We start from the raw sequence: 23,561 nt of genomic DNA on the forward strand, positions 1-23,561 counted from the left end.
GTCGAGCCTCAGATTCAGGAGGAACGATGTGGATTCTGTCATGGTCATGGCACAATCGACCAGCTCCTTTCCCTCTCACAGATATTTGAGGGGTCATGGGAGTATGCTTCTCCAGTCTACCTCTGATTTATAGACTTGGAGAAAGCATATGACCGTGTTCCCCACAATATCTTATTGGAGGTGCTGCGGAAGTATGATGTACCAGTGCCGCTTTTGTGCACTATCGGGTCCCTCTATTCTCGGAGTGAGAGGTGCGTTTGTATTCTTGGTGTTGAATCGAAGTCATTCACTGTGGGTGTTGGACTCCACCAAGGGTGCGTATTTTCTCAACTCCTGTTTGTGATTTTCTTGGCCAGGATATCAAGGCACAGCCAAAGTATGGAGAGTATCCAGTACGGGGGCATGGAGGTGACATCGCTGCTTTTTGCAGATGTCATCCTCTTTGCCTCGTCAGTCTGTGATCTCCAGCATGCACTTGAACGGTTTGATGTTGATTGTGAAGCGGCTGGGATGAGGATCAGCACCTCCAAATATAATGTCATGGCTCACTTCCAGGAGATGGTAGATTGTTCTCTCCAGGTGAATAGCTGCCCTTAGTAGAGGAGTATAAGTACCTTGGGGTCTCTTTCGCGAGAGATGGTAGGTGGGAGCAGGAGATCAGCCTGCATATTGGTGCAGCGTCCACAGTGCTGCGGGCACTGTACCATTCTGTGGTTTTGAATCGGGAGCTAAGTTCTCGAACAAAGCGTGCGGTTTACAGGTCGATCTTCATTCCCACCCTCACCTATGGTCATGAGCTTTGGGTAGTGACCAAAAGGATGAGATCGTGGGTACAAGGAGCTGAAATAAGGTTTCTCCGCAGAGTTGCTGGGTTCACTCTCTGTGATCAGGTGAGGAGCTCGGTAATCTGGGAGAGCCTCAGCGTCGAGCCTCTGCTCTTCCAGATCAAGAGGAGCCAGTTGAAGTGGTTCAGGCACCTGGTAAGGATGACCCCAGTTAGACTCCCCCTGGAACTATACCAGGCATGTCCCACTGGGCAAAGACCCCAGGGCCGGCCCAGGACACGCTGGCGGGACTATGTCGCTCAGCTGGCCTGGGGACACCTGGAAATTCCCCAGAAAAAGTCTGTCACCAGGGAAAGGGAGGTCTGGACCATCCTACTCAACTCAACATGCTGCCGCCGCGACCCTCACCAGGACAAGCGGACAGAAAAACGAACGAACAAACATAAACTCCCCGATTAGAGGTGTTTTTGGGGTTAGATTACGTAAACATAAATGTGTCGTTAAATCTGCCACCATCCGATACAGCAAATTAGTAAGGTTTATTACGTAAACAAAACATGCCAATTCGTCACGAGTACGGCACACCGGTTTGTTGAAGAGTAAACCCACAACATTTACAATTCCAATACGACATTTCGCTGGTTATTAGCACTAGCCTCATCACGCGATCTAACCCAAAAAACCTATTATGGATAGTATTGGTCGCGAAAGCCTACGTGTTAAAATAACCACACCTAGTGTTATTGTTTCTCATGGGAAAATCGGTTTCGCTTAACGTTGCTTCACTTCAATTCACATTTTCCATCAACGCAACCCGACGTTAAGTGAGGAGTGACCGTACTGGTGTTGACAAAGAACAACCCGAGGGAATATGCCAGGATTTCCTAGGGGTTACATGCCAATTTAACAAGGCTAGTCACATTTACAAGATGAATGTTAACGGCAGTAGAAAGTACTTGGTCAGGCCATTACAAGATAACACAATCCTATTAGCCAGTAAAGAAAGTCCACAGACTCCAGTGCTCGGTCAAGGAAGTAGAGGTGTGAGCCTAAGCTCGCAAGTCGAGCAAATTGCAGAGGTCGTGAGCTGCCACAGTGCTCGGCAGGTCTTGGGTGCGAACGGAGAAAGAGATGCATGGGTTTCCGGGCTTGACCACGAGCCAAGCAGATTTACAGAGATGGTAATGTGCAATCCTGAGTTGCACCAGGGATAGGCTCCTAAGTGTCTCTTGTTCCTGCCACTGTTTAACTTGCCACAGTGGCGAGATGTTATCTGCCTCGCCTGGTATGCAGGAGGTCGCGGGTTCGATCCCAACTCTAAAGCCTGTATATTTGGAGTTTGCATCTTCTCCCTGTGGTGGCGTGGATTTTTTTCCGGGTCCTCTAGTTTTTCCCTCCACATGTAGAAACATGCCTTAAGAGTATTTGACTGCAATAATTTCCACAAGATAAGCCACTTCGTTAAGCTATTATTTGTCATAGCCAGGTCGCGTCTGAAAAAGAGCTATACAGCTCAGTGGGGCTTATCTGGTAAAATAAAAAATAGTTTTAGTTTAACTCTGTAACACTGTACATACAGTCCCCGAGATACGAACGTCCGACTTACGAACATCCACACTCACGAATGATTCGCCATCAGATGTTATGTTCAACCATCCATACTTATGAACCGAACCGCAGAACTATTTTGTTCGGCGGAGCGATCCTCCGTGAGACGTAATGAGGTCCAGCATCCCACCCCTTCCGACAAGCCAGGATCAAGGCTCAAGATAAGCAAAACTAAAACAGATTTTTTTTTTCCTTCTTGGTTCTTTCGGTAAAGTCACGTAGAAGGGAAGTAACAAAATAATAAAAATAAAACATAATAAAATAATTCTCACGACGTTTCGGCCACAACGCAAGCAGCCGTCCTGATGTGGAGAGCAGGTCTGTCGACTAGACAGAGTCTGAATGACACACTCCAGGCTTGGAGCGACTATTTAAGCTGGGATGGAGGGGGGAAGGGCGCCTTGACAAAATAATTTGCATATCAAGAGGAATTTAGCATATTTGTGGGAAATGCAGATATGCGATTAGTACTACTTGTGAAATGCGTAGGAGGTTTGGCGGGGGGTTTAAAGTCATTATGCCCGTGCATTATGCAGGATTAGCAGCAACAAAGGGAGGGGATAGGGGTAACATTAATAAAGGGAAGGAATGTTAATACATAATATGTAGCTGCAGTAACTAAACCACCACGTAAACAACTAAAGTATAAACTACATATTTTTCTACTATGTAGTTTATATAAAGTATAAATTACATAGTATCAGTATACTAAACATACTCTCCAATAAGCTCAGCTACTAACAGTAAGTAATACATTACAATTCTATGTCGCAAAAAATATAATATGCTTTCAGCTAAACTTTATTCTCTTACATCACACGAGTCTACACCGTACTATATATAGTGTAATATTACAATGTACAAGGTGTATAGTAATACAGTATATAATGTAATGTTGGGTTTGTCTATGGCAGCATATAGTACGGGGTAGACCCGTGTGATGTAAGGAAAAAATTTTAGCTGGAAGCATATTATATTTTTTGCGACATAGAATTGTAATGTATTACTTACTGTTAGTAGCTCAGCTTATTGGAGAGTATATTTAGTATACTGATGATACTATGTAGTTTATACTTTAGTTTTTTACGTGGTTGTTTAGTTACTGCAGCTACATACTATTAACATTCCTTTCCTTTATTAATGCTACCCCTATCCCCTCCCTTTGATGCTGCTAATCCTGCATAATGCACGGGCATAATATGACTTTGAAACCCCCCGCCCACCTCCTACGCATTTCACAAGTAGTACTAATCACATACCTGCATTTCCCATAAATATGCTAAATTCCTCTTGATATGCAAATTATTTTGTCAAGGCGCCCTTCCCCCCTTCCAACCCAGCTTAAATATACGCTCCAAGCGTGGTGGTGTTTCATTCAGACGCTGTCTCCCCGACAGACCTGGTCTTCACCTGAGGACGGCTGCTTGCGTTGTGGCCGAAACGTCGTGAGAATTATTTGATTGTTTTCTTTTTATTATTTTATTACTTCCCTTCTACGTGACTTTACCAAAAGAACCAAGAAGATAAATCCCTGCAGTCACGAAAGCTTTAAATCGAGATTTTTTTCTTTTCATAATAGTTTATTTTATTTTTTATTTACTTTACCGTATATATTGCACTATTACATGCAAATGTACAATATTTATTCTCATTTATGCTTTTAACAATGCGTCCCTTTTTTGTTGAACCATAACACATGTTATATTGAGTTCTGAGATATAAACACATCGACTTTTGAACGGGTCTCAGGAACGTAACATGATCGTAAGTCGAGGACAGTCCCCAATGATCTCAGGTATTTCCAGTCACTAACACCATGACACCGTACCGAGTTACTTTACCAGCGTTTCCTTGCACTGGAAGTGTACTAATAAAAGCTAGACAAAATCAGTGTGTCACTAAGTAAACTCTAGGACTGCTTGTGTGAGGTGCGATATAAAGAAATAAATGTTGATGATAATCCACTCATTTTTTGTCTTTTACAGATCGGAATTTGTGTTACAGAGAAAGTTTTTCCACGGCCAAATATTACTTGGTATAAAAATACCACCCCATTTGATCCAGGTATGTTACTCGAAGCATGCTCGACAATCGTTTAACAGTTTATTCAACAATGACTGAAAGTATATTTAAACCCCTGACCTTAACCCACATGTATGTATGTACATGGCCAACTGTGCTAATCGGAGGTGCAGGATGAATAACGGAATGGAAGCCAAGTAAGGAATGGAGCGTGTGCGAGAACTCTGTGAAAAAGATCATTATAGCTCATCGGATTCCTCCAGTAGAAAAAAATATTCTGATTCTGATCTCGCAGATGGAGCAACGAAATCAGATCGTGCGCAGAGTGGTTACATCTTAGAAGTGGCGGTGGCTTGGGGAGGCCTTCATCTAGCAGTGGACTGACCATGGCTGATGACGATGATCTTGCTTGTTGTGTTCATGTTTCACTCTGGATGGCCGTCTGCTGCGATGCAGAGTTGCATCAGCGTCCCGTCGTGGAGTATGACGAGATGGGCTTCATGACGGTGCGCTCCTCCCTCAACTACAAACCCCAGAAAGCGGACAGAGACGCCACGTACCACTGCCACATCAGCTACAAGATGCCCGGCCTGATACAAACCATGGATTCGCAAAGAATCAACATCACAGTTCACTGTGCGTACACAAATACTTCCCTTCTTTTCTCATATTGCCCGGGGGCGACCGCGCAGAGTTCATTCCTCCATGAACTTCTATTCCGTGCCTCTTCTTGAGTCATGTCCACTGAACTTACGAAGAGACCAATAACCTCACATATACTTACATTGATACCCATAGACCTACATAGAGATTCATGGGCCTACATGATCCATAGACTTACGTGATCCTTAGACTTACATAGGGATCCGTAGACTTACATGATTCATAGACTCAGATATCCATAGACTTACCTTGAGATCAACAGACGTACATGATCCACAATCAGAGACGCATATAATTTCATTTTTTGTTAAACTCCTTCGGCTCAGATACAGTCAACATAATACAGACATAGAGACGTAAAGACATTGAGATTTTTACACTTACCTCGTCGAAGCCAAAAGCAACATCTCTCTGTTGCTTCCTAATACAAGAAGAGCGTTCCAGACGGCCGCAGAAGTGAATCTGAAAGCATGGGAGAAAATCACACTCAGCAGCCTCGTGTAGACGATCTGAAACCTCAAGTTACTTTCATCAGTGTGTCCGTCACAACACTTATTCGAATAAGAGCTGTCTCTAGTGCTGAGCAAAACGGCGCGGGCGAGCCCCTTGCGAAATTGATGACGAGTCTCGTATGACCTGTGCCCCTCTGGGTAAAGGTGCAGCACTGCAATCGTCTTCTCACGCCACTCGTGGTGGAAGGCTCTGTGCGAGGGGGAGCTTTATTTTCATTTTATTTTACCAGGTAACCCCACTGAGCTATATAGCTATTTTTCAGAAGCGACCTGGCCACAGAGGAGAGCTCAACGAAGTGGTTTATCACGTGAAAATGTATAGCAGCCAAATACTCTAAATGTATGTTGTTTCTAAATGTGGAGGGGAAAACCATGCCACCGCGGGAAGGAACATGCAAAGGTAGAAGGCCAGATGAGTTGAAAGAGGCGGGAGTTACCTACCCTTTATCGCATCGCACACAACCTTGCCAACCCAGTGCGGCGTGTATCTATTTGCACCGCTGGGATGGATAGAGGAGCAGGGGGGAGATTTGATTAAGCATTTTCCATCATTTCAACTGCGACACCTGGAGGACGAATCGAAGTGGCTACCTCCAGACTATGCACAGTCCACGGGGAGAAAGAGAGACACTGTAAACTCCAAATATACAACAGGCGTCAGGGTCTGGATCGAACCCAAGACCTCCTACATACCAGGCGAGGCAGTTAACGTTTCGCTACCGCAGCGCCCTAAGTAAATAGCCATGACGACCAATCTTCAGGATCCGGGAGGGGGGATTAGTCCCCAACCCCCATCCCCCCCCCCCCGAATCCGCCACTGCCACAGCAGCAGCAGCACTCCATTTTCCTCTTGCGGCCACTGAACGCGAAACCGCAGTGCCGTGGCCGGGTGGTGCCGTGCCCTGCCCACGTGCCCACCGTGACCGCTGTTTAAACTGGAGCCCTGCACCGCCCCCCTCCACTCCCCCACCCCCCACCGCGGCCTCCCCCCTAGACCCTGCGGAGCGCGTAGAGCTCGTCATCTGGGAACCCAAGGGGGCCACGCACGTGACGGAGGGCGATGATGTCGTCCTGAGATGCGTGGCGGACGCCAACCCGCCCTCGACCTTCGCCTTCTACAACGTGCGTTGGTGGGGGGGGGGGGTTGGTACCAGACAGCAACAACTATGTTCACTACACTCGGGCCGCTCAGAGATTCTCTCTTGTTCTTTACCATGCATACATTACATACACCATTTATATTTATTTTATGAAGTCATGCCCACTAAGCTGTATAGCTCGTTTTTCAGAAGAGACTTGGCCACAAAAAAGTGTCTTATCATCACGTGGAAATGTATTGCAGCCAAATACTCTGAACGCGCATTGATTCTAAATGTGCAGGAGAAAAACCGGAGGAATCGGAGAAAACTCCACATGACCACGGGGGGAGAGAGAGACATACAAACTCCAAATATATTCAGCAGGCGTCAGGGTCGGAATCAAACCCACGACCTCCTGGCGAGGTAGTTAACATCTCGCCACCATTGCACCCAACACAAAAGTGTTGAGATGAGATGTATAAGTCGCTTGCCGTGTGTGAAGCGCTCAGAGACTCCCTGGTGTAAAGGAGGGCGGCTCTTATCAAAACAACAATTGATCCTTATGGCGGTACCCCGGGTACCAAATCATAAAAAAATGGCCGAGGCAATTAAATATTTTATTTCTGGGACACTATTTTTTCCAGGGGTGTACTTAACTCCGCGACAATCAATACGAAATCAGTTCCACTCCACGATGTCGAAACGCAGCGAGGACGATTGCGTCTAAATCCTGAATGCTCGTACGCACCATAGTGCATTGTGCACAGCTCGTCGAGATGAGTCGATTGCCGCATCGCCGACCATCAACAGACTAAAAATGACTGCATCACGGACATTGTGCGAGAGCCGGGGTACTATGGTACCCCGGGGTACCGCCATAAGGTTAAATTATTATAAAACTGTATTACAAGAGGTCCTGCGTCTTGAGTGCGTGGAGGACACCGTGGTGCACGACTCGTTTGTTCCTCTCCTTCTCTCTAGAATGGCACCCAGATACTGGGCGGAGTGATCGGAGACAAGATTACTTTCAATGACATCGAACGCTCCCAGATGGCGGAATATTCATGCGTCGCTCTCACGAACATCGTGACCGCCGTGCCCGGAGGGAAGCTGGAGGCAAAGCTGTTCCTGGACGTCCGAGGTAATGGGGATGCAGCCAACGGGATCGTGGTGGTTGGCGCACTGGACGTTGCATTTCAGAGTCCACCACTTCCACCAGCAGAAAGAAATTAGCTTTAAATTTTCCTGCCATTCCTTGTGTGCGTCGCTTGGCATCGCAGCGGCATCAACAAGCCTCCAGGTTCCACGCTTTGTCCCGGTTCGTGGTCATGATTCCATACAGGAATCAATTGTGGGCGCCACGGTGGCAAGATGTTGACTACCTCGCCTGGTATATAGGAAGTCGTGTATACTGTTTTGTATAGTAGTGGTGTGTAGTAGTGTAGTGTATCGTGTAGTATAAGTGTGTTGAACTTATTTCGCACCGTACACAGCCATGCTCCACGCAGTTAAATAGATCAGTAGATCATGTGTGGTGAGGTAAAGTGTGGGTACTCCTGACCAGTGTGAACCAGCAGGCCAAAATACCCTCTAGGGGGGAGCCCTCTACAGCTCCCACTACTGAGGGGGTCTTCTGCTCGCAGTGACGCGAGTGACCAATTGCAGGGCTGCGCCTTCATTTACCCTTGAACACTTCACCTGCGGTGCTTGTCGCAGAAGAAAGCGCCGTGCACACTCGTGGTGGCATTTCACTCTTTGACATTCCAAGGCGCTCTCTGCTGCCGGCCTCACGGTGACGGCACGAAGCAGCAAGGGGATGCCGCCAGGTGCTGCGTCTCGCGCCCACTCCCATCGGCAGCACCAGCGGCTGCGGCCCCTGTGGGCAGTTGCCACCCGGAACAACTGGGGTCCAATTCTAAACCGCATCCACTGCACAAGCCATGGCAGTAGATGCGGATAGCTGATTGCGCAAATGGAAAATAAAAAAAACCTCTCCAGCAGTGTGCCGACCGTGGTCCATCCAGAGCAAACAGACCGTACAACGTTTCACGTCGCAACGCTCAGATCGACAAATATGAAGGAGACATCACAGCGATGATACACTTCGCTGCTCCTGACGCTGTTATCTGGCTTGACCACCTGAATGTGAGAGTTGAGTTGTTGCTCTGCATCTACATCAGCAACCGTACGATAAGGGGTAATTGCCCCGGGCCTCCAGGAACCTCTGGCCTTGTGGGCCACGGGTACGGAGACGTTATATTGACGCGTAGGTTTTCACGGTTGCGCTGAACAGCTCTCTCCAAAGTAAAATATCCCCGTTCGACTTCAAGGAAGCATATTAACTCTTTATTGATCACACCTTCAATAGTGCTGTTTTTAGTCTTTGGTTCTGTGCTCAGCTTCCATGATTTAAAACGAATTACCTTCCAAAACGATGATTTTTTTTAAATTTCTACAGAGGACAAAACGACCACCATCATCATCGCAGTGACAGTCTCTCTGGCGGTGCTGATCGCGACCGCAACGGTGCTTGGCCTCTTCTACACCAAGAAGCTTTGCTTTGCTTCGAAAGGGTAAAGGTTCACACACTCCACATCCCTTCTCCATCGTACCACCGTCGTGCCACCTGGCATGTTATCGGCAGTGGCAGGGTGGTGGCGCAGTGGTGACAGTCGCGCTTCACAACCAGATGCCCCCTGGTTTTGATTCCCAACTCGGGTGCCGCCTTCCTGTCTACTGTTTTATGTCCCCCCCACCTCCCCACTTGTTCTGCATGGCTTTCCTCTGGCTTCTTTGGCTTCCTCCCTACTGCAAAAAACTAAAACTTTATAGGAGTTTCGTGAAAATAAGTTGAGATTCAGTGAGGTTTTGCTGGATTTAACAAGCACAGCAGTGATAATAATGCAAAAAAACATAGTTATGTTAATGTTCCCAAGCAAGTGAGCATTCTGAAAATTACCCTTATTTAAATGTCACTTTGTTTCAACAGAGATACACCTAAAACGGAAAACGATAAAGAGGAAGATATACCAATGAAGAATTCAACCTCTCTGCATGAATTGTACGTTATGGCGTTCACATTGTGCTATTATCCCTCACTGCCTTTCTCTCCACTTACACACGTGAAAATAATGATGATAATGATAATAATAACCTCTATTCTATAAATTGCCTTTTATTTGGAAATATCTCAAGGCGCTGTACATAAAATAAAACTACACCCACGAGTATAGATTACATTTAAGCAAAATAGAAAGCTGATAATAGCAATATCAATGACGACACTCGAAATTCAAATGATGGTGCCGTATTGGCCCAGATATATTTAGACAGGTAGGAGGTACGTTTTATACGATACTATGTTATTAGTCTATGCCATTGGATAAGCCATCTGATAATATACCGCACACGAAGGATGAGTTTCACCTTGAATTTTTCCAATATAATTTTTTTAGGCCCAATTTCGGATTTTATTTCTTATTTTCAAATTATTACGTTTTAAAAAGACGGGGGTTTCAACAGCTGATATGATGATTACTAATTTATCTATGGGATTAGGCCACGTAACGTTAAACGCTTGAACACGTAACGTCCGGTGGTGGAGGGTCTCGCGACATAAATTTGCCGAGATCTATTATGAATCACATTGTGTTAATTCACTAAATGTCGTAATTTTTACATAATTTTAAATATTAATCAATTTATATTGATAATCTGAGAAGTGACGTCGCGTATCGTTAGTGACGTCGCGTATCGTTAAGATGGCATCACTTGTGATGGGAAGAGCATGGGAGTGATGTCACATCCTGCCTGTTTGTGACCTCACATTTTCACATCAGTCTAAACCGGGATTTTCCTGTAGATCATCCAAAAATCTCATATCTAGGCCCACTTTTCACATATTTCAGATTCATTTGAAATTCTGTAACACATCCCTACTGCATGCAATACGTACATAAGATCGTGCCTGTATAAACAATGTGTTTACATGGTATGGAAATTATATGCAAATTTTACGTTTAGGTTAATGGTACGAATGTGACAAGACAGACAAGACAGAACAAGCTATATCAAATTACACAAATCAGACCGTATGAACGGGAAAAAAAGAAACATAATCTAAACTGAAACTATTCTTTAAAACTAAACAATTTTTATTTTACCAGGAAAGGCCCACTGAACTATATAGCCCTTTTTCAGAAGTGACCTGGCCACAAATGATAGCTCAATGAAGTGACTTATCACGTAGAATTTTACAGCAGCCAAATACTCTAAACGCGTGATGATGCTTAAAAAAGTGCAGGAAAAACCGGAGGACCCGGAAAAAAAATCCACACAACCATGGGGAGAGAGACACGCAAACTCCAAATATACAGAGGGTGTCAGAGTCAGCATCGAACCCACGACCTCCTGTATACCAAGCGAGGTAGTTAACATTTTGCCACCGTGGCGCCCACAATTCATTCCAGAATGTAATCGTGACCACGAACCAGGACAAAGCATGGAACTGAGAGAGTCTGGCCTAGGGGCTTGTCGATGCTGCTGCGATGCCACGCGACATACACGAGGGATGCCATGGAAATAGAATTCCACGCAGGATGTGCGATAGGTTGGCCGCGGCTGCGTGCTCGGCTGTATTTGCGTCGTCGTGATCTTTACGCAGATGAAAACGCCACACCTGTTTATCATTCCAGAGATTCTCAAATCTATGAAGCCTAAGAATATGATATGTTTTGGATCTGCACATCAGAATACAGTAGGTCCTCGCTTTTAACACGTGCTGTTCACCAAGGCGTTTTCGCTCTAAAACGGTTTTTCGTACAACGTGGAATGCGCACCGTTATAGCGCGGAACAGCACCAATATAACGCAGAACATGGCCTGTTATAATGTGGTTTCTCAGCGGTCAATGACGACACACCCTCATCTCAGTTTTCCCTACCATGGGATGACTGCAGGCTGATTTTATAGTTGAAATCTGATTCAAATTTGTATTATTTTTACTTTTACTCCGCAACGCGTGGACAGTAATTCCTCGCTTAACGCGTTGGAGGAATTACTTTACGTATTAACAATAACCACGACCACTCTCCACTCTCCACAGAGACATTTAAATTCTTATTTTGTGTTGTTCATGGTATAATTTGGCGTCGAACTAGGACCCTAATTAATAAAGTGGGGCCTTGCCTTTAATCATTTGCCATTTCCCCAATCATTTGTTTAAATCAGCCTAACTCTACTGATGAGACATTCACTGAATGTCGAAACCAGTCCAACACTGCTGATAATACTCACTCCCAGAAAGGCCGTGTGGCTGATAGGATGTGCACGAATACGTTTACGTCTTACGTGGAGAGACATGTATGGGGAGGAGGCATTGCTTGTTTTGTCACCAGCAGGTTGGATGTTCTCCGAGGCCCGCACTGACTGCGAAGGAACAAGTGCGGGTAGACAACACGAGTTTTGTTTAAAACGGCACTTCGTTCTCAAATGATGATAATTTTTATTGCAGATTCAAATGAAGTTTCAAGGAAGAATGTTTCCTTCTCATCCTGCTGTGCATCATTTATTGTTCGCTCAGAGCGGCTGTTAACTTGGAAGTGTAATAACGACACAGCGTTTATATGGGCAATAATTGGCTTGGTTTTGTAAGTGTGTATGTTCGTGTATGCTAGGGTGAGTGTGGAGAGCAGTAGTATAATGGTTAGTGCGCTGCACTACAAACCTGGCAACCCGAGTTCGATTCACGGCCACCAACATAAGTGACGATTATCCGAACCCGTCCAGCCTCAAATGAGTACCTGTTGCAGTGTGTAAATTTCGCCACTCAGGAGACAAAGGCAGCTGGGCTTGGTGCTGGCCACCCACCTCTTCGTGTGGCCTTTCTTCATAGGTGCTACTCGCAAGAAGCACTTGCCCCGACAGACAGCCTATTAATGCTATATCGGGGATCTTTGTCTTTGTGAGTGTGGGGCGGTAGACAACATACTCCAATTCATGCTCATGAGTCACCGGTCCTGGGCCTCTCTGGGTCAACTTAGGGAAGGCCCAGGTCTTTAAGTATTCTACCTGGTGCGGTGTGTTCATATCAGCACTGGAGATAAAGGCGGCTGGATCGTGGTCCTACCCACCCCACATTGTGTTAATATCAGCACTGTGGAGATAAAGGCGGCTGGATCGTGGTTCTGGCCACCCACCCCACATCGTGCCTTAATGCCTGTAGCACTTGCCCCAACAGCACTTGCTAAAACAAGCCTGTTAAGGTTATATGGAGGATCTCGTTTGTGTGTGTGATTGATGATCAGATTTGTAAAGCTTTATTGACACCGGGCACAAGTTTCGGCGTGCGTCTTACTTTCCAGAGCACCTTATAATCTGGAGAATGCGGTAACTTCAGTGGTGAGTGTCTGCTAATTATTATCGTTGGCGGTAACCAGGGATAGAGGCACTGGGGAGGTATTAACGTCATCATCGTATCGATCATCATCGACATCGCACTTAACTCGGGAACTTCAAAAGGTCACATAAGCTCTGTGAAATGTGTGCGTTTTAAACATCACATCAGTGTGGAAAGCCGAAAGGCCGATTGGACTAAACGCGTTTGCATTGCTATGTGGAGGCATCACAGAGCTCCGTTTCACATTGCCGCACGACGGGCTGGGGAGCGGCGATGATGAACATGTGGCCGTAATGCTCGCGGTGAAGGGCTGCGTGTGATTGGACGTTCAGCGCGATGTTTTTTGTTTTGTTTTTTTTGGAGAGAGAATAATGTAAACGACTCGTATGTAGTGATTAGTTCGGTCTAATTGCTATGAACATAGGAACACCGGATACAACAATACAGGGAGTTCTCTACTTACGAACATTCGGCTTACGAACTTTAACAGATACTGTACTAACAAAACTGTCTGTATGTCCAGTTGCCTGTTCGAAACGAGAGTCGTAAGTTCAACCGCGGTGCAATAGGTGGCATCTACATCTGCAGAACGTGAAGAATCAGTGGCATATTCAGGAGATTATACAAGTTTCAAAGCGATTCCCCGTGTTTAGTGTACATGCCGTACAACATGTTTAGAATCGACAGGAGTAAAGTTGGACTCACGAACCTAACTCGTTTGTAAGCATATGTATATGTTAAATATGGGTCGTCTGACTTAGTACTCTAGTGGTAGTGCCTTATGCTGATAATGCTGACTCCAAACCAGCTGAGTGAGAAATTAAACACTGCGTGTGAGTGTCGAGACCAGGGGTCGGCAATCTGCGACTCTGTAGCCGCATGCAGCTCTATAAAGACTGCTGCTTCGTGACGTCATTTATTAAAGACCCACAGTCTCGTATTCACCGCAGTGCATTGTGGCTCTTTAAATATTGAGGGGTTTCTTTTACCGAATTCGAAAAAAAAAATGGCTCTTGTTATTTTAGTTGTCGACCCCTGGTCGAGACCAAAGTGCCACGGTGCAGCGCTGATGTCCTCGAGCGGCCATGAGCGATTGATGGAAATTCCACATTCCTGTGGCAGGCGCCAGTCTCTGCAGGACACCCACTGTTCACTTGTTACTAAGCGGTAACTCGGAGGCAGAAGATAAAGAGTCGTAGGTGTGGCATTGAACGGGGGCAAGAAATCAACAGCATGGATGACCGGGGGAAGGGAGTTCCACCAGACTAAACTGTACACGAGTCTTATCTGAATTAATGAAAAAAAACAATTCGGAATTGGCCAGACATAAGGACTGGCAACTAAGTAATGAACTAATTTCTTAATTTGCTGTACCCCCCCCCCCGCCTCTGATGAGCATAGTTGGTTACGTATGGTGCGAAAAAGTTAAACATTCAAGTCTTGAGACTCAGTTGAGGCCAGGACTGAATTTCTAGCTTCAAGCTTTGTGCGAGGCTTGGCTTGGCTCATGTTTCTAGTACACGGTACACCAATCCATAATAATAATTAATCTTAACACATTTTATGCGTGATGGTCGCCCATGTAAATACTATCCGGGCTCAAACGCTGCTCAGCTTCTGAAATCTGGCACAATCGAGTACAGCTTGGTTCATTTGGTTATACGCTTGCATCGCTGTACCGCTAATGTTTTCAATAAACCTTTAAAAAATATTGAGATGTAGAGAATCAAACGGGGGTCACGAGACATCTGGACCAGCCTGTACAGTATTATCGTTTGCACTCGATGACCTTTACAATCGGGCAGTCTTGAAAGCCTTATCTCGCTTGAGGTTATGAGAGCACAGTTCCTCAGCGCTGTTCCCAGGTAAGGCTGTTCGGCTGCTGATGTAGAGCAACGACCACAATTTCACATCCAGGTAGTCAAGCCACAGATAATCGCGTGAGGATCAGCGGAATGTATCGCCGTGATTATTCATAGGAGATGATGGACTCCTTGAATTGTATCTACAGCAAACTCGTAGGTAATCGTCTTTTGCAACACAAAATAACCGACAAAGATCTTCCGTATAGACATGAGCAGACTTGGAGCAAGTGCTGTTATGAATGCCGACAGGGCACACGAGGGGGTGGGTGGCCAGCACCACGCCCGACCGCCTTTGCCTCCCCAGCGCCGATGTTTACACACCGCACCTGGTACTCATTTTAGGCTGAGTCGACCTATGGAAGGCCCAGGTCCGGTTCAATTATTCGTCACTGATGTTGGCTGTAAGCGGGAATCGAGCTCGGGCCGCTGGGTTCATAGCGCAGCATGATAACCGCTTCACCACCGCTCTTACAAAAGACACGCATCCATATCTATTGATTTTTGTAATGGTTACAGAGCTACATTTGAATTTAATGATGATGAACATATTTTTAAATGCATTAGGAAATGATAGAATTAGCAGTCTGCACTGGCCTCCACAAGATTGACCAGAGATGTCCCCACGTGTTATTAATGATGCTCTTTGGGTCTTTTGGTAAAGTCCCCCGACTGCTCCTGTCGCTTACATACCTGCAAAGATGATTGTGAGATGCAGCTTCAACACTTGCTTTGTATGAAATACGATCTCAATGATATAGGTAGAATTCTCAATGTTTAAACCTTTTTTTATTTTATAGATTGACGCTCACCTCCCAATATTAAACAATTCAGATAATGTTTTTTTTGCTTTCAAGTTTAGATTTGAGTAGGAATCGCTTTTTGTAAATGACACGTTAAAGCCAATGTTTCATATCCTTTCAAATCTTTGAAATTTTACGACCAATAAAAATCTTTTTTTACGACCAGTTTCGACCTCTCGAGCTTGGTTCAGATTCGCTTGTGTGTCGCATTCACCGCTCTACAAACACGGGGCTACTGGGATTAAACTCAACACGCGAAGGTGTTTGGGGCTCCGAGACTTGAGTCTCGGGGAGGAAGCTTCCTTGTCTAAGCCACGCCAAGACGCGCCCCACACTCTATTTGAATTATACTAGGCAAGCTCTACTGAGCTATATGAAGCTCTTTTTCAGAAGCAACCTGGTCATCTCAAATTATTGCTCAATGAAGTGGCTTTAGTGAAAATTGATCGCAGCCAAATACTCCAAATGCACGTTTTGTAAATGTTGAGGGAAAAACCGGAGGATCCGGAGAAAATTCCACACAACCACGGCCAAGGCGACATGCCAAGTCCAAATATACAGGTGTCAGGGTCGGGATCGAGGTAGTTGACACCTCGCCACCGAGAATAAATTGTCACGAACGTTTCAGCATTGGAATGATTGGCCAACAACAGTTACATTGTATGTGTTTATGTCTATGGGAGATAACCGAAGAAGCTGGAGAAAACCCATGCAGAACAGGGGGGAGAACGTGCGAGTTATGAATCGAACCCAGAAACTTGTTGGTGCGAGGTGCGAGTTGTCACCACTGCGCCACCGCCCAGCCGCCCATAAACCCCCCTTGTTCAAACAGAACAATACACTATTCTTAGGTTTTTTCGGTAAAGTCACGAAAAAAACCTAAAAATATGAATCCTTGCAGTCACGAAAGCTTCAAATCTAGAAGAACAATACACTCTCAGAATTATTCACGCTCTGCTCTCACTAACCACAACGTAAAAAAAGGAAGTTTATTATTTGGCACCAATGCAACATGATTCAAATGTGTGTTAAAGAAAAGCCGATTCCGATGAGTAGATACGATCAGCGTTTAGCGAACTGCTTTTGCACAACGCATGCCAACAACTGCTACATTTCCACGAATACCGGGAGCCGTGCCTAGCCAGCCTGCTTCCACTCCAGTCGTTGACACTCCTGCCATATCATAATCCACCAAGTTCCTGGTGCTCGGTGGATTGATTCCATCGCAGGATCTCTTCAGAGGTGGCCACGCCTTGGGGGAAACCTTCATCCAGCAACTGATCGACAGTGCCTTGATGATAATGGCGACGTTGCGCTTTAATAGTCCAGGTCCCTGGAACAGGTCCCATCACTCCGTGCGAATTGGGAACACCGGTGGGCTGGGCGCCTTCCCGGCATCCTCCCCCAGGGCCCTTCATTTCCCCTCCCTCTACCGCAGGGTTGGTTTGCGCAATGCTGTGACAGTGTGGCCTCAGTGTTCTGCATGCGCATTCACGACATGTGGTGTGTTCAATATAAAAGTGTAATGTGTTGCTGGCACGTTACATTGTGAATGTAAATTGCTAAAAATATTAATTGGGCTCAGCGTCAAGATTCCACAGATTATATAATGGAACCTTTTTTGCCAATAATCAATATATGAAGAACTAGCTGTAACTATCCGGCTTCGCCCAGGACTTGGATTCACCACGCTCGGCCGCCTTTGTCTCCCCAGTGGCGATGTTCACACACACCACAGCAGTTACTCGTTTGAGGCTGAGTCGACCTAGGAGAGGCCCAGAACCGGTTCAAATAATCGTCACCGGTGGTGGCCGTGAGCGGGAATCGAACTCGGGTCGCCGGGGTTCATAGCGCAGCGTGCTAACCACTACACTACCGCTCCCCAAACACACACACACACGCGTGCGCGTCCATAGGTACACATACACGAGCTAGCAGCAGACACAACTTTCAGGGTGCGTACGGCAGTAAACGACTGAAATAATAAATCAATGCTGCGCGAAGAACGCCTTCGACCTGCAACACATTTGTATTTCACTTTACCCGCGATCAGCAGGCACACTCCGCTACGCTTCCGCACACGGGTCACATGACAGATGTGACGTCACAGCTCACTTGCCGTGCAAAATATATGCATTGTTGCGCCCCCCCCCCCGCCAAATACAAAAGTATATTATTTTTATTTTTGCACGATGTACAGTCTGGAAAGTACCCACATGCCAAATTTAAAGTTCGTTGCATGTACGCTTAACATTTTGAACAGATACACATAATCACACATTTCTTTTTTATATATATATTATTTTTCTATCTACGTGACTTTACCGAAAGAACCAAAAGAATAGGTGTTAAGATGTTCAAACATCAAATAGAAACCTTTTGCAAGGAATCAAGTCTGCATGAACCACACTTAATTGTGGTGAACATGCAAACAATACATGTTTTGATATTATGTATTGCCTTTGAAATGGATTGGCCGACACCAGACAGAAGCCTTCTTTCCACCACTTCAGAAACGAATCCCACCTCGCCATCTCATTTCCACCGAAGATTTTTTTTTCTAAACATACAGTACAATAACCTTGCTCGATTCGTGCAACGCAATACAATTATTATCTTTTATAACTTTAGCAATGCCGTTTGCTGCTGACAGCTTGGCATGCTAGGCCTTTGATCCTGTGCTCAACAACCGTTGATACACTCTGATACAGTATATACAAGTCAGGACACAGGATTATTTTATTTTAACACTGGCATTGTAATAGTTTATTCTTTATATTTCATCTATCATCCTTATTCATTTATGGTCTACTTCCTTTACGTTTAGAAATTACACGTAATTAAACCTGTAATCTTAAATCTTAAAAAGCATAAATTCATTTCAAAAGATAATTCATGCGTGCTTGCATGAATGTTAAAATAAATTACATATCCCTATCTGATGCGTTAAAATATTCAAAGGAATCGCATGCTGTGACGAACACCCAACCCGTCTGATTTTACTACATTTCAGAGGAACCACGCCCCAGGTGGACTTTGCATCTCAAGAGCCATAGAGTAAGTCAAGGCTGTTTGCCGCTCGCCCATTGGCACACTCATTAACTGTATTGCACCCTAGACAGTAGATTTCACTCCGAAGAGAAGACACCCACGCTCTTTCGATTCTATCCTTGGGCGCGGCAGCTGAAACAATGGTTTTAGTTCACTACATCCCTCCCCCCGCATACGCCTCGATCCACACAGCAGGGCCTGTGCTCGGGCTGCCTCGTGCGGTGGGGTAAAGTGTGGGTACTAACCTCCGCCTCTTCCGAAACGTACCAGCCAGTGTGGGGGAAGAGTAGGCCAAATTCCCTATAGAAGGGCTCTCTCGATCTCCATCTAGTGGAGGCCCTTCGGCCAGCAGTGGCGTGAGCCGAGAAAGTGCAGGGCTGCGCGTCTACTGAAACCGGCGTGTTTCCTTTTGCGATGCCATCACTGCCCCACGCAGTATTTTGGCTACAACAGCACACATCGGTAATGTAGAGTAGTAAAGATATACGACTCTGAGATACGACTGTGGTGAGTAAAGTGACAGCCAGCTTCGAGCGGTTATCAATTTATGATGTACACTGCAGTTTATGTAGACTGCTAGCAACTACATCACATATCCGTCGCTCCACATACAAAACACGTAGGCTTTCGCGACCAATATCATCCATAATAGAGGTTGTTTTGGGTTAAATAGCGTAGATGGATAAATGTGTCTTATTCTTTGGTTCTTTCGGTAAAGTCACGTAGATAGAAAAATTATAATAAAGTGACTAAAAATAAATAAAAAAAAGTACGACGTTTCGATCACAACACAAGCGATCGTCTTCAGGAGGAAAGAGGGGGAAGGTCACTGGAGGCAACCGATTTTAAATGTTAAAAAAATGGGCGTGGCACAAGCGCTCCGGTGGCGGAACGAAGTGGGCGGGGCATATGTGCCCTCGGGTCAGAGAGTACCAAGGTGAGGCACGGAACATGCACTGGCACAAAACGTCCTGGTGTCAGAACGAAGTCGGCGGGGCATATGTGCCCTGGGGTAGGGTAACAAGAAAACACCAATCAAGTCATGTCTTGACCTGTGCTCCTTTGACAAGAAAACACAAATCAAGTCATGACCAAAAGTGGTTGATGACATATTTCCAATGATTGCTGAGTTTGTACCCATCCTCTAGGTTGAAATTGTGTTTGTATATATGGATGGCTTCATGAACGAATCTTTGTTGATAGCCAGTGGGCTTGCAAAGTACCATCGTCTTATAGAAATACATTTAGTGTGAGCCAGCCGCATTAAAATAATGATCAGCCACGGAAGAAGTATTGGTCCTGCCGTGTTTGAAATCTGCCTTATGCTCACGAACACGGTCCGAGACACGTCACTTAGTTTCCCCAATGTAACTGCTGCCGCAGATACAGCTTAGTTTGTAGATGCCGGGATATTGCATGTCAGGGATCTTGTCCTTCATGAATGGGATCAGATCACAAATTGTATGTACTGTGTTAAATTGGACTTGGATCTTGTGTTTGCTCATAAAAAGCGGAAGGATGAGCGTTTTGAGTTATGTCAATTGAAATAGAGGGATGATATCATCCTCTCAGCCGACAAGGGCAATGCCACGGTCATCATGGACAAAAACCGTATACAATAACAAAATTCAGAACCTACTTAATGATGATAGCTACACTAAAAATTAAAAGAGATCCCACCAACAGCCTCGTTACAAAAACGAACAGTATCATCACTGACTCAGCTTCATTAATTGAACAATTAACTTTACCGAAAGAACCAAAGAATATGAATTCCTGCAGTCACGAAAGTTTTAAGTCAAAAGATAAATATGTCATTAAACCTGCCACCAAAAGATGTAATACCGAAGCTATCAACAACAGGTGTGCTATGTTTGGAAAACAGGACGAATGATCAGCAGGAGACTAAAGAACATCAAAGAAATATTAAATACTCTGAAATATAATTGTCAGCAGCAGAACACGCGTGCCAACAAGGAAGTTATGTGCAAAACTAGCTATTACGGCTCTACACCATTAGAGCGAGACCAGCTGCGCTTGGCCCGCGACTGGAAAATGCTAGCTGACATTGGCCGGCAACTTGTGTTTCCTCCGGAGATCGCAACCACCACCCTAAGACCTGACATGGTGCTCTGGTCCCGTTCGCTCAAGAAGGTCTTCATCATTGAACTCACAGTACCCTGGGAGGACTCAATAGATGAGGCTTATGAGCGAAAACATCTGCGCTATGCCGATCTAGCTGCCGAAGCACGTCATCATGGCTGGAACACAGAAGTCCGACCAGTGGAGGTGGGCTGCAGAGGTTTTGTGGCAACATCTACAACCAGACTGCTTAGAGACCTGGGAATTAAGGGCCAGAGCCAGCGTTCGGCAATCAGAGCTGTATCGGAGGCGGCAGAAGGCAGCAGTCAGTGGCTCTGGATGAAGAAGAAAGACCCCAGCTGGGCCCCAAAGTGAGAGGGCCAGGAGGTATGCAGTCAACAATGCTTGACTCAGGGAGGAGGACGCCCCTGCCATGCATAGTCCCATGGGATGTTGGCTATCAACAACAAGGCAACTCCTATGACTAATTGGGAATGGGACGCAAGCGTAGGATTGATCACCCTGTCGCTGGCCGCCTTTGGGGAGGGTGTATAGTATGAAAGGCCGAAACACCCTAGGAACCAAAGGTTCACTACTGACGATGCGCTCCCCAAATTTCACCAGGCTCACTGTTCATGAACTCTTGGAAGTGCTTGCACAAAGGATAGTAACATCTCATCCTGTGTTCTTGGAATCTTACTGGCCAAGACTAAATCTTGGCTTTCATGACTGCAGGATTTCATATTCTTTTGGTCTTTCGGTAAAGTCACGAAGATAGGTTCAAAGAAAATAACCAAAAAATAACAAAAAACTACAACATTTCAATCGCAACACAAGCGGTTGTCATCAGGAAAAGGGGGGTTAGCTTCTAAAGACAACTGTTAACCTATCTACGTGACTTTACCGAGAGACCCAAAGAATATGGCCAAGACTAATTAGAGATTCTATCGAAATTGAAAGAAAATGTTTTTTACCGTTCGGATAGCTACCGACTTAGTGCTGCGTGGAAGCGAATCATCAACTAATACATTGTTTAAATGCATGCTTAAACAGGCCTCCATACTACAATAGGGATTACTGTTGGTATGGCTATTTTTATACACACAATGGACAGGAAGGACAAGATCAATGGGCTCAACACATCTATATATTTACGCGAGCTAACCCAAAAAAAACCTCTTATGGATTGTACTGGATGTGACTGCTACTATCACCAGAGCCAGACCACGGATAGAATGGAAAAAGCCAAAGACCCCCGTTTAGCCTTAACAGACGTAAATTTTGACTTAAAACTTTCGTGACTGCTGGAATTCATATGCTATGGTTCTCTCGGTAAAGTCACGTAGATGGAAAAATTATAACATCTCTAAATCTTTATAAACAGCTCTTTGATTGGTGTAGACCTACTGCCGGTGTCGGAGCCCTCTCCTACATTAACATTAGCTGCCCAGCCCATCTCTCAACCTTAATAAACAGGTTCCCCTCAGAGACTAACCCTCCCTGTTCCTGATGACGACCGCTTGTGTTGCGATCGAAACGTCGTGATATTTTTATTTACTTTATTTTCATTTTTATTATTTTATTGTTATTCTTTTTTCTATCTACGTGACTTTATCGAAAGAACCATAGAATTTTTCTTCTTGGTTCTTTCGGTAAAGTCACGTAGAATAGAAATAATAAAATAATAAAAATAAAACATAATAAAATTATTCTCACGACGTTTCGGCCACAACGCAAGCAGCCGTCCTGATGTGGAGAGCAGGTCTGTCGACTAGACAGAGTCTGAATGACACACTCCAGGCTTGGAGCGACTATTTAAGCTGGGATGGAGGGGGGAAGGGCGCCTTGACAAAATAATTTGCATATCAAGAGGAATTTAGCATATTTGTGGGAAATGCAGATATGCGATTAGTACTACTTGTGAAATGCGTAGGAGGTTTGGCGGCGGGTTTAAAGTCATTATGCCCGTGCATTATGCAGGATTAGCAGCAACAAAGGGAGGGGATAGGGGTAACATTAATAAAGGGAAGGAATTTTAATAGTATGTAGCTGCAGTAACTAAACCACCACGTAAACAACTAAAGTATAAACTACATAGTAGTGTAGTGACATAAGAAGGGAGGGGCTGCTGGGGGCTCTGGGTTCCCGGGCGGGTCCAGACGCTTAAGCCTCTGGACGCCAGGCGTTGGGTTCCCAGGCGCTTAAGCCTTTTGGTGCCGCCAACGGGGGGGGGGGGGGCTGTGTGTGCTCTGTGGGATGTCTGGTGGCGCACACGGCCCCACCCCTCGTTGGACTAGGCATAAAAAGGGGAGCTCCCTAGACGATCGGGGCTAGTTGTAACTCAAGACCCAAGACCCACGACCAGCCATCTGAAGACCCTGGGATGTTGTGAGAGCGAGTGGTGGGACTCTGGAACTCCCGACTCTACGACCTTGTGAGGGCGAGTTCCAGAGCGTAGCCAGAGTAGAGTATCTAGGCTGTGTACCTAGGCTGTGTACCTAGGCTGTAACAGAGTATCAGGACTGTTGGAGTGTTGTGTTGTAATAAAGAAGTTACCTCTACAAGTGTCTCTGGAACCCGTTACATTTGGCGTCAGAAGTGGCAATGGAGACAAGAAGTAAGCCACGTACCTTCAGTCCTGACGGCAATGTTGAGGAGCAAGCGGCGACGGGGCAGCCAACTCGGGCCGACAACGACG

At 45.5% G+C, this 23,561-nt stretch overlaps 1 protein-coding gene across 4 annotated transcripts in view; it reads left to right on the forward strand.

The window, feature by feature from the left end:
* LOC144728677 (cell surface glycoprotein MUC18-like) overlaps positions 1-12,382 on the forward strand; it is a 40,655-nt gene extending 28,273 nt beyond the window's left edge. For 2 of the 4 annotated variants that reach the window (XM_078608275.1, XM_078608272.1), the window contains exons 5-12: positions 4,379-4,457; positions 4,872-5,051; positions 6,585-6,712; positions 7,651-7,810; positions 9,128-9,242; positions 9,659-9,730; positions 11,364-11,425; positions 12,181-12,382. In XM_078608275.1, the coding sequence (XP_078464401.1) occupies positions 4,379-4,457; positions 4,872-5,051; positions 6,585-6,712; positions 7,651-7,810; positions 9,128-9,242; positions 9,659-9,730; positions 11,364-11,388 (759 nt within the window). In that variant the 3' untranslated portion in view covers positions 11,389-11,425; positions 12,181-12,382. Of the gene's footprint in view, positions 1-4,378; positions 4,458-4,871; positions 5,052-6,584; positions 6,713-7,650; positions 7,811-9,127; positions 9,243-9,658; positions 9,731-11,363; positions 11,426-12,064 lie in introns of all 4 variants that reach the window. The other 2 variants (XM_078608273.1, XM_078608274.1) reach the window with 2 other exon arrangements.
* The last annotated feature ends 11,179 nt before the right edge of the window (positions 12,383-23,561 follow it).

Source organism: Lampetra planeri, chromosome 29 (genome assembly GCF_965212315.1).
Source record: "Lampetra planeri chromosome 29, kcLamPlan1.2.h2, whole genome shotgun sequence".
Lineage (NCBI taxonomy): Eukaryota > Metazoa > Chordata > Hyperoartia > Petromyzontiformes > Petromyzontidae > Lampetra > Lampetra planeri.